Below are 13,492 nucleotides of genomic sequence, written 5' to 3' on the forward strand. Positions count from 1 at the left end.
GTACTTATCATTCCTTGATTGATACGGAGAAGAGTTTAAACAAAATAAAGACCGACTGCGCATGCGCGACACAATTGATTCCGAAAGATGGACGATTCCAAAGTCTGCACCCCGCTGCTTGCGGAGTCAGACGCTCAAAAAAACACCAGCAATTCCTCTTACAAGGGTTCTGTCACAGATGCTGACAAAGTAATAATCACTAACACAGATAGCATCAAGGTTGAAGGTGAGTTTTGCCTAGAACACGCAAATAAAACTGTCCAAAGCTACCGGGCCAGCGCTAGGCTGTTAGCTAAGTGGCTAGCCAGCTGTGGAGGACTGGGCTAGTCTTCGGCTACATTCGCGACCTCAGCCGTCATTATCTGTAACATTACCCAGTAAAACTGTTCTGTTTTTTAATTCGAAAATTCGTTGTCCAACAAACCACGCATATAATCCCAGAAACACCCTGAAACGTTGAAGGTGTGGGCGTTTTGGCCAAGACCGGATGTGGATGGTGTTTACACGATCAGCTGCTAAACCAAAACAAGATAAAATGGTTTGCTGTTTAAAGTAAAAGTAGAATGCGATCAGGTTTATCCAGGTGACAGCTAACATGCTTGGATGAGATGCGACCAAATATCCATGAAGTGGGGGTAGACCCCCCTGACGCTGGTGTGAGTTTGAATGTCCTCTTAATAGTTTTATACAAGCGTTCTCCAGAGCTTCCATCAGAATAAAGTTGCCCCCAAACGTCTGAGAATACGTAACCCTAAGAAAACCTGATGTGGGTGCTGTGAGAGGGGATTTGGAATACCTTCATAATGTGTTTTTGCATCAGTAAAATGTGTGAGCTGCTGAAGGTATCAGTGATTTGTCCCTTTACTTGTATTTACCTAAAAGTCCTAAAATCCACATCTTTGATAAATAGTTATTTTAAAAGTCTGAATATGGTACTTTGTTAAACAACCAGTTTTTCATGAAGAAAATAAAGTCAAATATGTCTTGGGTCGCTATTGTTTAATTTGACAGTTTATTTTCAATGTCAAATATTGTCCCATAGATCATGAATTCTTATATGGCTCAAAATAAATATAATTATATTAGTTTAGGGGCCATATTGCTGAGCACTACGCTTAATCTATCTAGCGACAGCTGTGAATTTTATTTAAGTAAAATATTTAACAAATTTACAGAATAACTTAGTCTTGGAGGGTTTTTTGGGGGGGTTAAACTATTGTGAATAAGAGTTCAAGTAATCACAAAAAGAAAAGAAAATGAGCAACAATTACTGATGCTAAATAGGGAAAAAGTGAATTTGTGCAATAAAGCAAATATGTTTTCCTTCATACGATGAATTCTATTGATGAGGAGGCAGCGTAAAACTATTTAAAACCACTTTATCATTCAGATTCTCTTTTTAAACTTTAAACACGGGTATTTAAACGCAGCTTTAGAAGTCATTCCGCTGTTTTTACCTTGATGTTCTGACATGGCGTCTAACCGTTGTGTCCGCAGGAGTGAAGCGTGATGAAGACCTCCTGAAGGGCCTCCTCGCTGACGACTACTGCCACGTGTGCGAAGCTGTGCTCCTGTTTGAGTCCCAGCGACTTTCCCATTATGAGGTGTTTGCTCCAACCTTGTAACCGGTGTTATCCTCCAGAGTTGTTATTGAACCAGTCTTTTGCCCAAAACCAGGGTAAAAAACACGCTCAGAGGGTCCGGGTGTACCTGCAGGCCAAGAGAGCTGAAAGGACAAAGCAAGAAGACGCAGCAGCCCAGGTTACTGTTCACGTAAAGGTGCTCACATGTCCTTCAGACAACTCCGTACTTGTTGTAGGTTATTCAGAAGGTGGGACAAGCAGCTTATTTCTTTTGCAGCGGACCATGACAACAGATAAAGACCACTTCTGCGAGCTGTGCAGCATGATGTTCAGTTCCCCCGTGGTGGCAACGTCACACTATGAGGGCAAAGTCCACGCAAGGAACATTCGTAAACAAGGTCTCGAGACCTCGGGTATGAGTTTATGACATGAAAACTCTTGTAAAATCACACTTCACCATTGTATGTGGTTGCGGTTCTAGACAGGCGCTCAGAAACTTCACCGGCCGAAGATACGGTCAGCAGATCAGCCCAGGAGGGCAGCGCGGAGCTGCCGGACCCACCCGTGTCCACATCGTCTCCCAACACAGAGGTCGACACCAAGGACCCGAACAAGTACTGTTCCCTGTGCGCCGTCTCCTTCAATAACCCCCACACCGCCCTCCAGCACTACAATGGACGCAAACATCAGAGGAACCTGAGCAGGCAGGAGTTGCTGAAGGGAGTCGAAGACCACATCAAACAAGGTAACCCAGGGCAACCAGCAGGCCTCCAGAACTCACTGGGGTTAGACTTTCCTCCCTTTTCCACCTACTTTTCTGTTGCCAACAGCCGGCCTGGTGTGCCAGATATGTAGTGTGCAGTTGAATTCGGTGGAGATGTACAAGGCCCACATGCAAGGAAACAAACACCTGAGCAGGTGAGAACAAATAACCCCACATCGGTCCTACGAAGTTTACAGCAGGAGAGAGTTCTGGTAAACAGCCAGGAGTTCTGTCAGTGAGCTTTCATCTGTTTGTGTCTTGGTAACCAGGCAGAAGAAGGTGGTCGACCTCTGCAACACCCAGCAGGTCTACGAGACGTTTGCAGACGAGCTGTCAGATTACATCCAGATTCAGAAAGCTCGAGGAATAAACCCGAAACCTCCAGCTCTTCCTTCCAAAGACACGCAGCAGGAGGAGGAGAAGGAGAAGAGTGTGGGCGAGGATGTGGACAGCAGGGCAGATAACGTAGAAGTGACCAATTCTGTGCCCAACGTCTCTCGGAAGTATAATTCTCCTCACCTCTCCCTCACTGGCTGTCACAGCCCAGCTGAACGAAGTCCCCCTCCACATCTGGACCGTTCCGGCTCATTCTACAGTTTGGACTACAGCTCAGGTCCCCCGCTGCCTTTCATGAGAAGGAAGCACAGGAAACCCTCCTCTTCCTCTGCCTCCTCCTCATCCTCTTACAGCAGTGGCGCGAGTGACAGCGAAGACACCAAATACAGAGACAGGAAGAGAAGGGAGAGGACGAAGAGGCCAAGGTGTGAGGAATCTGAGAAGGTAAAAGGCAGGAAGTGGTTTGGCAGGGAAAAACAGAGGGATTCAGAGGAGAGGGGGAGGAAAACAAGGAAAAATCACAGCAGGCAGAGAGGACAGGACAGGAAGTGTCAGGTGGAGGACGCTGAGCCTGTCCCAAGGGAAAGAGAGATGGACAGCCTCAAGTTGGATTATGTGACATCGAATCACAAAGACACCGAACAGGAGGGCGGAGAGATGGACGAGTCCAGCGGACACAAAAACAGGAAGGAGAAGAAGAGAGCGAGGGGAAAAGTGGACACAAGGACAGAGGAGGAGAGACTGTGGGACGTCTCCATCCTGGGCTTTTAACCTGGAAATGGTGTCTTTAGCTCGGCCTTTTAATTGATACATAACAGAGAATTCTTAAGTGCATTTGATTAAAATCGGTGTTCTGCCTCATTTCTTGAAAAGAGTCTGTTAAGAGGCACAAAATGGCTGTTTTCAGACTGGTGCAATAGAAATAAAATGATTTTGCAGCCTTAAAAAAGCCCCCGGAGAGCTCAGACCTCCGCCAAGCAGCTCATTTCCCCATAATATGTGACTTAGATCTGTAGTGTAGGCAGCAGTACTACAAGGTTATATCAAATAGTAGGAATCTGTCTGGAATCCAGAACATCACCAACATTTAATGAGCTTTCTTGGCCCATTATCAACATTCGCTGAAAATGTAATTAAAATCCACCCACACTTATGAGTTATTTTGCCAAAATAGAGACAAACACCAAGTGTCAGATAACCAGTGCAGAGGTAATTTGTGTGTGTGTGTGTGTGGCTGACTCACCATATTCTGTGAATGTGCCTGAGTAAAAAGTCACTTTTACACTTATTTCAGTTTGTCAGTATTTCTTTCCTGTATCAACAAATAAAAGCTTTATTTCTTCTCTGTGGATCCTTAATTCTTGGATCCTAAATCCATTTGCATTTTATCAGACGCTTGCTGCGTTTCGTCAGGCGTCCTCGGCTTCAGGGACCTTCACTAGCAGGGATCACGTCTGACACCGTCCGCCTGTGGTTGGCGCTGTCGAGCTACTGTGACAGCAAAGACAATAAAATATAACAGATTCGTTTATTCCAGTGGCGTCAGTGTTATCGAGGGGGTGGTGGAACAAGTTTCCTCACACACTCGCGCATTACAGCACAACCACAAATATATTGGACGTATTAGTCGCCATTTTGTTGTTGAGGTGTGTGTATTATGGTTTGCTGAAGTTTGAAACTGTAGAAACTGAAATGCGAGACAGACGCCTCAAAGGTGCTGCATCTCAGCAACGTTCTGCTCTGAAGCCCCCCGAAGATCTCCTGTTTTCAAAGAATCCTGTGGTCTCGCTCTCTGCTGCGCTCCAGGCCTCGAGCCCCCCACATGGAGCCGCTTCCACCCACATCCTCGCTCACATTGAGACCCCCCCTCCACATGGTTGCGTGCCCTAATCTGCCTGAGATTAAACACACCGCAGGAAGGTTGGAGTTGGTTCGGGTAAGTCCAGGTCGTAGGTTGAGGTGCTGGAGGAGCAACCAGACCAGGACCGGCTCGCTTTAAAAATACTAACGTTGCTTCAAAATTGTGTTTTAGAGCCTTTTTGGCTTGACTAGTTGCATCACACAATAAATAGCTGTGTAATGTAGCGTTAAACTGATATTTTTAATTTACAGTCACTTGCAGTCGTTCACTGAAACAAAAGGAAATAAAGCAACTACGCAGCCTGTTTCTGAATGGCAGGTCATGCACCCGTTTGGGTGCAGTGATGCCTGATGCTGCGTATGTAGGCCTGCGCCGCGCTCTGTAGGTCACACACCTGGGAGGAGACCACAGCTCCATCAGCTGCTGCTCTGTCGACCTACAACTGGTTTTAATGGTGCTGCTGGTTTTAAGGTGGCGCTTTTTTTCAGCTGCGTATCTGAGCATGGAGAGCTAAAAAGAACAATAAAAATGACTAAATGATAAATGTCTATTATTAGTTGTATTATTATTATTGCTTCTTCGTGGGCCGTGTTGTCCAGATGTTTAAACCACACGATCGCTGTGTGTTCAGGTCGCCGGTGTTGTCGAGCGTGAGCGGCTGGTGTGTTCTGATTGGGCCTGCGTGTGTCACATCGGGGTGTGACCTCGTCGACTCAAGGCCCTCCGTGCTCAGTCCCTCCCATCATCTGCAGCAGACAGACAGCAGGAAAAGAAAGTATCAGCAGCGTCCGCCAGACACCGTTCATGGCTCGCACAGGCGCCGGCACCACAATGATCCTGCTGACCCTGGCGTGGACCCTGCTGACGGCATCGCAGGCGTCAGGTGAGGGGGTCAAGTTGGCTTTATCGTGGCTAGCCCAGATTATCGTCGGTGTCTTGACTCAGATGGGACGGAGGCGTCAACTGTGCGCTGATGCGTTCTGTCCTGTTTGATCTGTTCTGTCTAAGATGTTTAATGGAGGTTTTTTTTGTCAGTTTGTACTGAAGTTTAAATATTTCTTTCATGTGTGATCAAAGAAAAATGTAAACGCTTGTGTTGACTGACAAGTGCCGCTTGATAGTCTGGAGCTGATTTCTCCGAATGTTTGTAAAAATAGCCCCAAAAGCAGAAAGTGACTGGCCTGAGACCAGCGTGAACGCGTCTAATCCAGATTAAGGGAGAATGCTAGTAAATGACACGAGAACAAATGTGCTCGTTTCCGTTTTCTGGTGGATCGACGAAGGATCAGTAATGTGAATCCACGTTTCGAAAATTTTTTGATCGTATCTCCAAGAAGAGAATCACAGTTTTAAGCGATTACAAAAACTGTGAATTCTGATGTTAAATAAAGTCGCCTGATCGGCGTCAAATTACGATTTCTTCATAGTTTGACCACCCAACACGTTTGCCGTTGCTCCATCTTTCCGTCGTACCTTCCTCTGCCTCGGCGCAGCGGTTGATGCCTCTTCGGGCCTCTTCAGAGGCCATCAAAGCATCAAAGCGAATCTCGGCGAATCTTGGCACACATCAATGGCCGGTGCGCACTGGCCATTGATGTGTTGGAGCTCGAGCTTTCACAGATCCTGAAGGGATCGTCGGACACGTTTCGTGCCGCCGCCGACCCCCGAGGCTCAACATTCGGGTCTCAATGACCTTTTGGAATCATCTCTCTGTTCCCACAGATCCGAACGTCATCCTGTCTCAAGAAATGCTAGCAGCTCTTTACCCCAAGCTCCTCAGCAACGGCACCGTCCCCTGTGACTGCCAGAACGTCCAATGCGACTCCGTCTACTGGTTCCGCACCGTCCTCGCTACCAGCCAAGTGCAGTACCTGGGCCGGCTGAACAACGCTAACATTGCCAACCACGGGGTCGGCGTGAACAAAGCACGGTTCTTATTTAAAAGGAAGACCAAGACGTCGTTTATGCTGAACATCATCAAGGTGACGGAGGAGGACACGGGGATTTACTCGTGCGTCCTGACGGACAGGAAGAACACAGAAGTGTGGAAGTCTGGGATCCTTCTGCTGCCGGGAGGTTTGTAGGGAGGCTGAAGCAAGTCGACCTGTTTGATAGGCGGCAGTGTTAAAGAGTTCACGAAACGCTCCGTAGAATGCTTTAAACTCGAGGCGTGAGCTTCCGAATCGCTTTATTCTCATCACAATGCTGCTTCAAAAGTATGAAATACTTTAAAAGCTACCGCGCCTTATCAAATAGTTTTTAGGTTTCTCCCCTTTTCATCACATTTCAAATGCAAATATATATATATATATATATATATATATATATATATATATATTTATATAATATATATATATTTTATCCTTCTACAATTGTTAAACTACTTATAATTCAGTATTACCATTGTTGATTCTATTGCATATAAAGGAGAATCATCCCAAACCCTTCGCTGCTGAACACAAGATAAAGCGGCGGAAAATCGGGCAGAAGTGACGAACGCGGAGGAAAATTACAAAACTTCAACCTCTATTTTTCTTTCAATTACAATTTCAGACTTTTGAAGACAAGTCAGAACTCTACCGACCCCTTTTAAAACACGATTTTGTGCGTAGTTTAGACATATAAACTGCCTATTTTGATATCTGAGGGGTAATAGCTAATGCAGCTAAATGATAAATGCTGTATATTTGTAGCGAGAGTTTGTTCCTGGAGATGAGGGTCATTTATGCCATCCTCTCCGTCCTGTTTCTCCCAGTGATCCCACCAACCTTACCTCCAACCACCACAACCAAAGCGCCCATCAAGTCCATCTGTCGCTGCTCATCTCGGGGTAAATGTATATAAATGTATGTAAATGTATAATAAATGTATATATTCAAAGTGGTGTTTACCATCATATCATTCCAGCAAATGGATGCAGCTCCCTGGTTCTGAGGCCTTTGGTGGGAATTTTGGCAGCTTTAGCTTTGACGCTCATCTGCACGCTGTACTACTTCAGCCGTGAGTAGAGGTCCAGTTACCGATCCCTCAGGTTAAATCTGTTAATATTTGATCTGATCCGTTCTCGCTTGCAGGGCTGCCTAAAAAATGTCGACACCGTTTTGTGAAGTAAGTAGAGAAATCAATATTTCCGAATTCTCGAGGTCGTCCTGACGTGTGAAGGGAGTCTTTGTTTTCCGTCCCTTTTAGAAAAAGGCTGCTGACCTAAAGCTTGTCCAGCTGTGTGGTGCAGTGTTAAATTCACGCTAGTCTCCATGGACCCGATTGGCCCCGAAGATCTACGGAACTTGGCTGAGATGATGCAACTCATCAGTAAAGCAAACCCGTTCCATAACGTGTCCTGATGCTCTGACTGGCGCGCCCAGTTCTCAGCTGAGATCTAATTTATTTTCTCATTTGTTTATACGCCACTATGCAGATGACGCCATGTTCTATTCCTCTTTAGTTTTATCGTATTGAGATTTTTTTTATCTTAGCTGAAGCCAGATCAGTTTATTATCCATCTCTCTCTGTTATTTGTTCCATTTTCAAGAAACAAAATGTCTGGTGTGTACATCTGTCAAATAAAATATTTCTTACAAGTCAAAGTTGTGAAACGCTTCTTCTACTATTTTAGCTGTTTTTAGCTGTTAATATTACGCAAGGATGGAAGGAAAAGAGACTATGAGGGCAGAGCTGGATGGGAACAATGCATTTAATCAAGAATAAAGAATAGCAATGACAGCAACGATGATTCCTCAGGACTCGAGTGAGACATGAAAACAATATATCCTGCCTGAAGCTATTAACGTGCACACGTGCACGGAGACGAGCTCGAGAGGCTTGGGAGTGGGTGGTGTACATCCATCGGCAATATTGTTTTTGGCGGAAGATGAGTAGGTGAGCGGCAAAGTTTGGTTTCTTCTTTTACCTTTGATGCATAAACAAGCTTCAGTTTCTGTAGTTTCTGCCTTCAGCAAATTTATGGTGATTGCAATACACACACACACACACACACACACACACACACACACACGCACACATACACAGGAAAGGGTCCCGCACACTCCCTGGGACCCGAACAACCTCCGCCTCAGTTGGTTGCACAGGTGTGTGTATGTGTGTGTGTGTGTGTCTGTGTGTGTGTGTGTGTTGACAGAGGAGAGACAGAGCTGGCAGATGCTGTCGCTCAACTTTAGCTTTGAGCTCCCCGTCGAGAGCCTGACACAAAACAACCACAAAGGCACCGCAGAGCGAACCACAAGTTCTGACAGAAGAGAACATCACAGTTCTGAAGACTTCAGTTAGAAAAGAGCTTTCATGAAAACCTGAAGACAGCAAGGGTACAAATACATTAAGAGAGGTGTGTGTGTGTGTGTGTGTGTGTGTGTGTGTGTGTGTGTGTGTGTGTGTGCCTTAAAATGTAAAAATGGTGAATGGTGGATTTAATGGAGGCTGGCATCACGTTCTTGCGTTCTGGTCGGGCGTTCTTCTCCAGCATCCGTCCTGCACGTTGCACCATCAACCAACTGGAGCAGGATTACACGGAGCTGCCGGTTGCACAACGGCAACAGCAGCGACACAGATGCACGTTGACGTGAACACAACCTCCACGTTCACCAAATCAAACCTCATTTTACAGCTTTTACAACAAACATCGCCATCAATGTAAACTTCATATAAACTTTGGTCTCATTCAGGGCAGACGGCTGAATTATACTTTAATAATTAGTGTGTATTCCAAAGAAAATAAACATGTGGACATTAAATAGTGTAAATATAAATACATTACTGTTGTGGTTTTAATAAATGTAGCTAGAAATAGTTATGAAATTATACTAAACTAATTAACAAACTTGATGTGTAAAACTTATTTGTTCTTTAATCAGATAGTTAATTGGTATCAAACGGTTTGAACAATTCATATTTCATGACCTTAACGAGCACATTGGATTCAAAACAACAAAACTAAACAGCATCTGTCAGGATGTGCGAATCCAGATGCAAAAATCTAAACAGGTTTTCAAATAAACACCATAAAACGAGGTCAGACGTGATAAAATGGTGCCGTCAGCTGTGTCGGTGTGCTAGCTCGAGCTTTAGCTGCCTGAAGCTACGGTAAGTAAAGTGGGGTCATTTTAAAGGTCAAGAAATTATCACGATGAGCTGAACAGAAAGGCAGGATAACGTGTATACATGAAAGTTATATTTAGCTATAGTTATATTTAAAAATGTTTCTAGTCTCAACTTCCACTGAAGCACCATAGAAACACGATCCTGAGAGGAAGTGAAAATGATTAAAGAACACCTGCTGACGTCTCCTCCTGGACTCTCCTTCTACTTACTCCTCTTGTTGCTCTTCACATTTCTCACCATCATCCATCCCAGAATATTCCTGAAGTTGCTTGCTGGAGACCAGGAGACGTGTTGATGTGTTGTTGCTGCCATTGGCAGGTTTAAGAAACGGCTTTGACTTTGAGTTGCTTGTTTTCTTGGCATTCCCTGGACACCCACCACACACACACACACACACAGATGTCAGTTTCAGGTTGGAGCCCCTTTCTTGTGTGACTAAGACAGGGAAGCCCGAGCAGGTGTGTGTGTGTGTGTGTGACTCAGACCTGAAACAGCCATGTGGAAAAGTGCACGGTCTAACTGAGACTGGGTCTCCCCTCTGACACCAGCATCAACAGAATCCCCTCTTTAATGAAAACACCAGCCCAGTGTCACCAAGAGCAAAGGGTCAAAGGTCGCTTATCAAACCTCCCCCCCCAGAAGCCCGACCGGGCCGAGCGCTTGCATTTGAACGGATCATCAGAACCTCTGTTGATCGGCGCAAACAGAGAAAGGATAAGTGCGTATTTCACCAGGTTGTTTTCCCTCCCACCTGTGGAACACTGAAATCGCCCACTGGGGAATCAAATGTCACCCTCGTTGCCCCTCACCAGATCGTTTCGTTTCCATCAGCGGGGCAGGAAACAGGACGGGTTCGGGGTTGCGCCATCGACCTCGAAGCACATGACGTGAGGGAAGTTTCACTTCCACTGCGCTTGTTCAGTCAACTCAGCACAAAGTTCTCCTGCTGCTGTTTATTTGTTACTAGTTATTTACTAGTTGACGCACCAGAAACACAACGATCCAGTGGATTTGAAGTTTATGACTTATAAGTTTATTAGAGCCACTTTCAGGCAGCACGACATCTAATGCAGCCGTCCCACAATGCAACGCTCCTGGCTCTTTCTGTACTCGCCCTGCTGCGGCACCTGCTGTGACATCACAGCTGGGGGCGTGGCCAGCGATGCGGCCCGGAGGCACAGAGGCGGCAGGTTTCCCAGCTTCTCGTCTACCTGCGCCCCCAGAGTTTAACAACGCGAAACAAGCGAGCCCTCTTGAATTTCCCTGCGTCTTTGACCGGCGTTTTCCTGCAGCGAGGCCTGAAAACAGTCAGCAATCACAGCGTCTCCTCCTTTTCTGGCTGTTTACGCCTTCACTGATGTTTCCACCGAGCAGATCTCAGGGTGCGACATTAACTGCTTTTTAAAACGCTTCATTGCCCATAATTTGAACACGTCTTGAGTTGTGAAACGCCGAGTGTAGAGCTTAAAAGAAACCACTCGAGTTGGTCTGTTTCCTGAGAACAATTGCAGTGGGGGGGTGGGGGGGGCCAATTACTTGGTCACCAGTGAAAAAGCTTTTACCATCAACGCCGTTTCTGGTTCTGAGGGTCAAAATGTCAAACTGGAGATCAAAGCGACTCTTGGCAGCCTGGCATTCTTTCCCACCGTGCACTGCTGCGTTTGTGTGTCAGCCTCTGGTTGGCGGGTGCCGTGTTTGATGCCCCAGAGGCAGAGGTGCGAGGGGCGGGTGGGCTCCATTTCAGAAAGGCGCAGCAGACCACGACTGTGTTTGCAGGTCTCTGCAACACTTCGCTGCAATCGCCTCATTTGATGCCGCGGCGGAGGAAGGTTGCAGTTGGGGGCGGGGTTTGGAACCACGCCGGGTCGTCTCTGGCAGGCTTCAGATAACTCTGTAAAGAACAATTGGTTGCTTTTGCCATCGGCGAGGAGAAAATGGAGCAAAAGTGGAGGAAGGTTCTGGTGTTTCTGGTGTTTTGTCAGCGTAAGTTTGCGTGGTCTTTAAGGTCGGGCCCGTTTGTTGCCCTTGGTGCCGCCGACTGTTGAAAACTCTTATCGCTCCTTTCAGAAACAACCCCTGGAGACAATCAGAAGGAAGACGTTGTGAAGGAGGGCGCCCAGGTGGACATTCATTGTCAACCCAGCCAGGCGGCATCCATGACCGTCTGGTTTCGAGTGCGGGACAACTCTTGGATGGAATTCATCGGTTCTTTCAGCAACGGATTGAAGAAGACGGAAAACAACGTCAGCTCGGAGTTCACCCATGGGAAGATCAACAGAGACATCCTGACCCTGAAGTCGTTCCAACGACAAAAGGACAGCGGCCTGTACTGCTGCGCGTCGCTCTATAAGGGTAAAGAACTCCGGTTCGGGCCGGTGACCCAGCTGCGTGGAGGTGAGTTCTCCGACTTTAGTCCGCCGACGCTAAAAGAGGAGCGTCTGAACGGGCCCGGTCCTTCCTCTCCGCAGAAACGGTCGAGCAAAAACCCACGGTCGCTCAAACGACGCCGAGGCAACAACCAGTGACGACCGCGCCGGCGTGCACGTGCGACAGCAGCAAGGCCAGAGGTTAGTGTTTGGGATCAGCCTAGAGAGGAGCGACGCCGCGGCGGCACCGATGGCCACTAAACCCGCTTTCTTCCAGGGGGAATCGGGACCCAGCTCTCCTGCGCGCCGCTGATTCTGGGCCCGCTGGCCGGCGGCTGCGGCCTTCTTCTCCTCCTCCTCATCGTCACCGCTTTGTACTGCAACAGTGAGTGCTGTTCTGGGCTCACGCCAACGTTTTCACCCTCTCCATAACTAAAAATGTGTTTCCTGCTGCAGGAGTAAGAACCCGGAGATGCCCGCACCATTACAAAAGAAAGTAAGACGGTTTTATTTTGCTTTATCTTTTTGGGCTTCAGGAAAATCATTTTATTTGAAATTAGTTTTAATTTTTAAATGATAAATTAAAAACTAATCACATTGTTGCCTAAATTTGTAACCGATTGTCTTTTAATTGTTGTTCTGTAAGGCCAATTATGATCTTAAGGAAATTTTATAGAAAATTTAGTAAATTTCAAATTAAATTTAACTCCAAATGAAGTTTCTTCTCTAATCTTTAAAAATTAAATGCCGTTATTGGTACAAGCTACAATTAGCTGTAACTAGTATTAATATTCTTATTGTTAACAGAAAATGTCTTTAATTTTAATGTCTTCAAATATAACAAATCTGTGGATTTTTACGCTCCGTCTCTCGGTTGCAGACCTCGGGGGAAGCCTCCTGGAAACAAATGACAACCGTCGGAGAAGTTATGTCGAAATGGTGCCGTTTCTACAGTTATTTTCTTTGATCTCAAGTCTGGTTTCATCTCGTTCACGGGTTCACAAATTTACAGGAGGACTGATGTCGCAATATTTTTAAGTTCAACTAAATCAATGTTGACGCCACTTCAAATGTAAGTAATATAGTTTGTGTGTAGTTGTGATGCCTATTTTTGTTTACATGAGCCACATTCATGGTTGCTAATTTGCATCTATTTAACAACTGAATGAGGCTTTTAAACATTACCTTTAATTACAATAAATGAATTAAAGCCTGTAGATGCAGCTTCATTGCTCTCTGCTTTTTTTGTCTTTTGTTTCTCATTCTTTAATAATAAAATTGAGCAGAAACGGTGAATAAATATTATTCTGCTCCCACTCCGACGCAGCCGTTCTGGTAATGAACTGCACGTGCCTTCGAGTGTCCTATGATTTATTTATTTGTTCCTCCAACTTGCTGATGTTCGTCCATAAAAATCATTCATCGTACATCAAATTTGACATTAAAACGAGGTGAAGCCGTTTGAAGG

At 45.9% G+C, this 13,492-nt stretch overlaps 3 protein-coding genes and 1 long non-coding RNA gene across 8 annotated transcripts; 3 read left to right on the plus strand and 1 right to left on the minus strand.

Annotated features, from left to right (window-relative positions):
* The first annotated feature begins 63 nt into the window (after positions 1 to 63).
* Positions 64 to 4,025, plus strand: zmat1 (zinc finger matrin-type 1). Of its 4 annotated transcripts, none has more exons than XM_011614191.2 (7): positions 64 to 226; positions 1,498 to 1,604; positions 1,678 to 1,779; positions 1,861 to 1,996; positions 2,065 to 2,328; positions 2,414 to 2,501; positions 2,616 to 4,025. In XM_011614191.2, the coding sequence occupies exons 1-7, from the start codon at positions 88 to 90 to the stop codon at positions 3,451 to 3,453; spliced, it is 1,674 nt and encodes a 557-aa protein (XP_011612493.1). In that variant the 5' UTR covers positions 64 to 87; the 3' UTR covers positions 3,454 to 4,025. The 4 variants fall into 4 exon arrangements, with proteins under 4 accessions (XP_011612493.1, XP_011612494.1, XP_029683033.1 ...); XM_011614192.2 differs by having other exon boundaries at positions 1,861 to 1,981; XM_029827173.1 differs by having other exon boundaries at positions 1,678 to 1,773.
* Positions 4,026 to 5,076: 1,051 nt separating this feature from the next.
* LOC115247014 (uncharacterized) lies at positions 5,077 to 5,545 on the minus strand. The gene is made up of 2 exons (XR_003886104.1): positions 5,389 to 5,545; positions 5,077 to 5,289 (listed from the first exon to the last, which is right to left on the minus strand). It is a non-coding gene; the product is annotated as an uncharacterized lncRNA (long non-coding RNA).
* On the plus strand, positions 5,289 to 8,130 carry cd8b (cd8 beta). Of its 2 annotated transcripts, none has more exon segments than NM_001110005.1 (6): positions 5,289 to 5,426; positions 6,266 to 6,619; positions 7,299 to 7,373; positions 7,451 to 7,543; positions 7,618 to 7,651; positions 7,733 to 8,125. In NM_001110005.1, coding segments are annotated over 6 exon segments (654 nt in total). In that variant the 5' UTR covers positions 5,289 to 5,347; the 3' UTR covers positions 7,752 to 8,125.
* A 3,421-nt stretch (positions 8,131 to 11,551) lies between these two features.
* cd8a (CD8a molecule) lies at positions 11,552 to 13,253 on the plus strand. The gene is made up of 6 exons (NM_001078618.1): positions 11,552 to 11,641; positions 11,726 to 12,052; positions 12,127 to 12,225; positions 12,302 to 12,409; positions 12,481 to 12,520; positions 12,905 to 13,253. Exons 1-6 carry the CDS (start codon positions 11,593 to 11,595, stop codon positions 12,933 to 12,935), a joined length of 654 nt encoding a protein of 217 aa, NP_001072086.1. The 5' UTR covers positions 11,552 to 11,592; the 3' UTR covers positions 12,936 to 13,253.
* The last annotated feature ends 239 nt before the right edge of the window (positions 13,254 to 13,492 follow it).

Source organism: Takifugu rubripes, chromosome 19 (genome assembly GCF_901000725.2).
Source record: "Takifugu rubripes chromosome 19, fTakRub1.2, whole genome shotgun sequence".
NCBI classification, from domain to species: domain Eukaryota; kingdom Metazoa; phylum Chordata; class Actinopteri; order Tetraodontiformes; family Tetraodontidae; genus Takifugu; species Takifugu rubripes.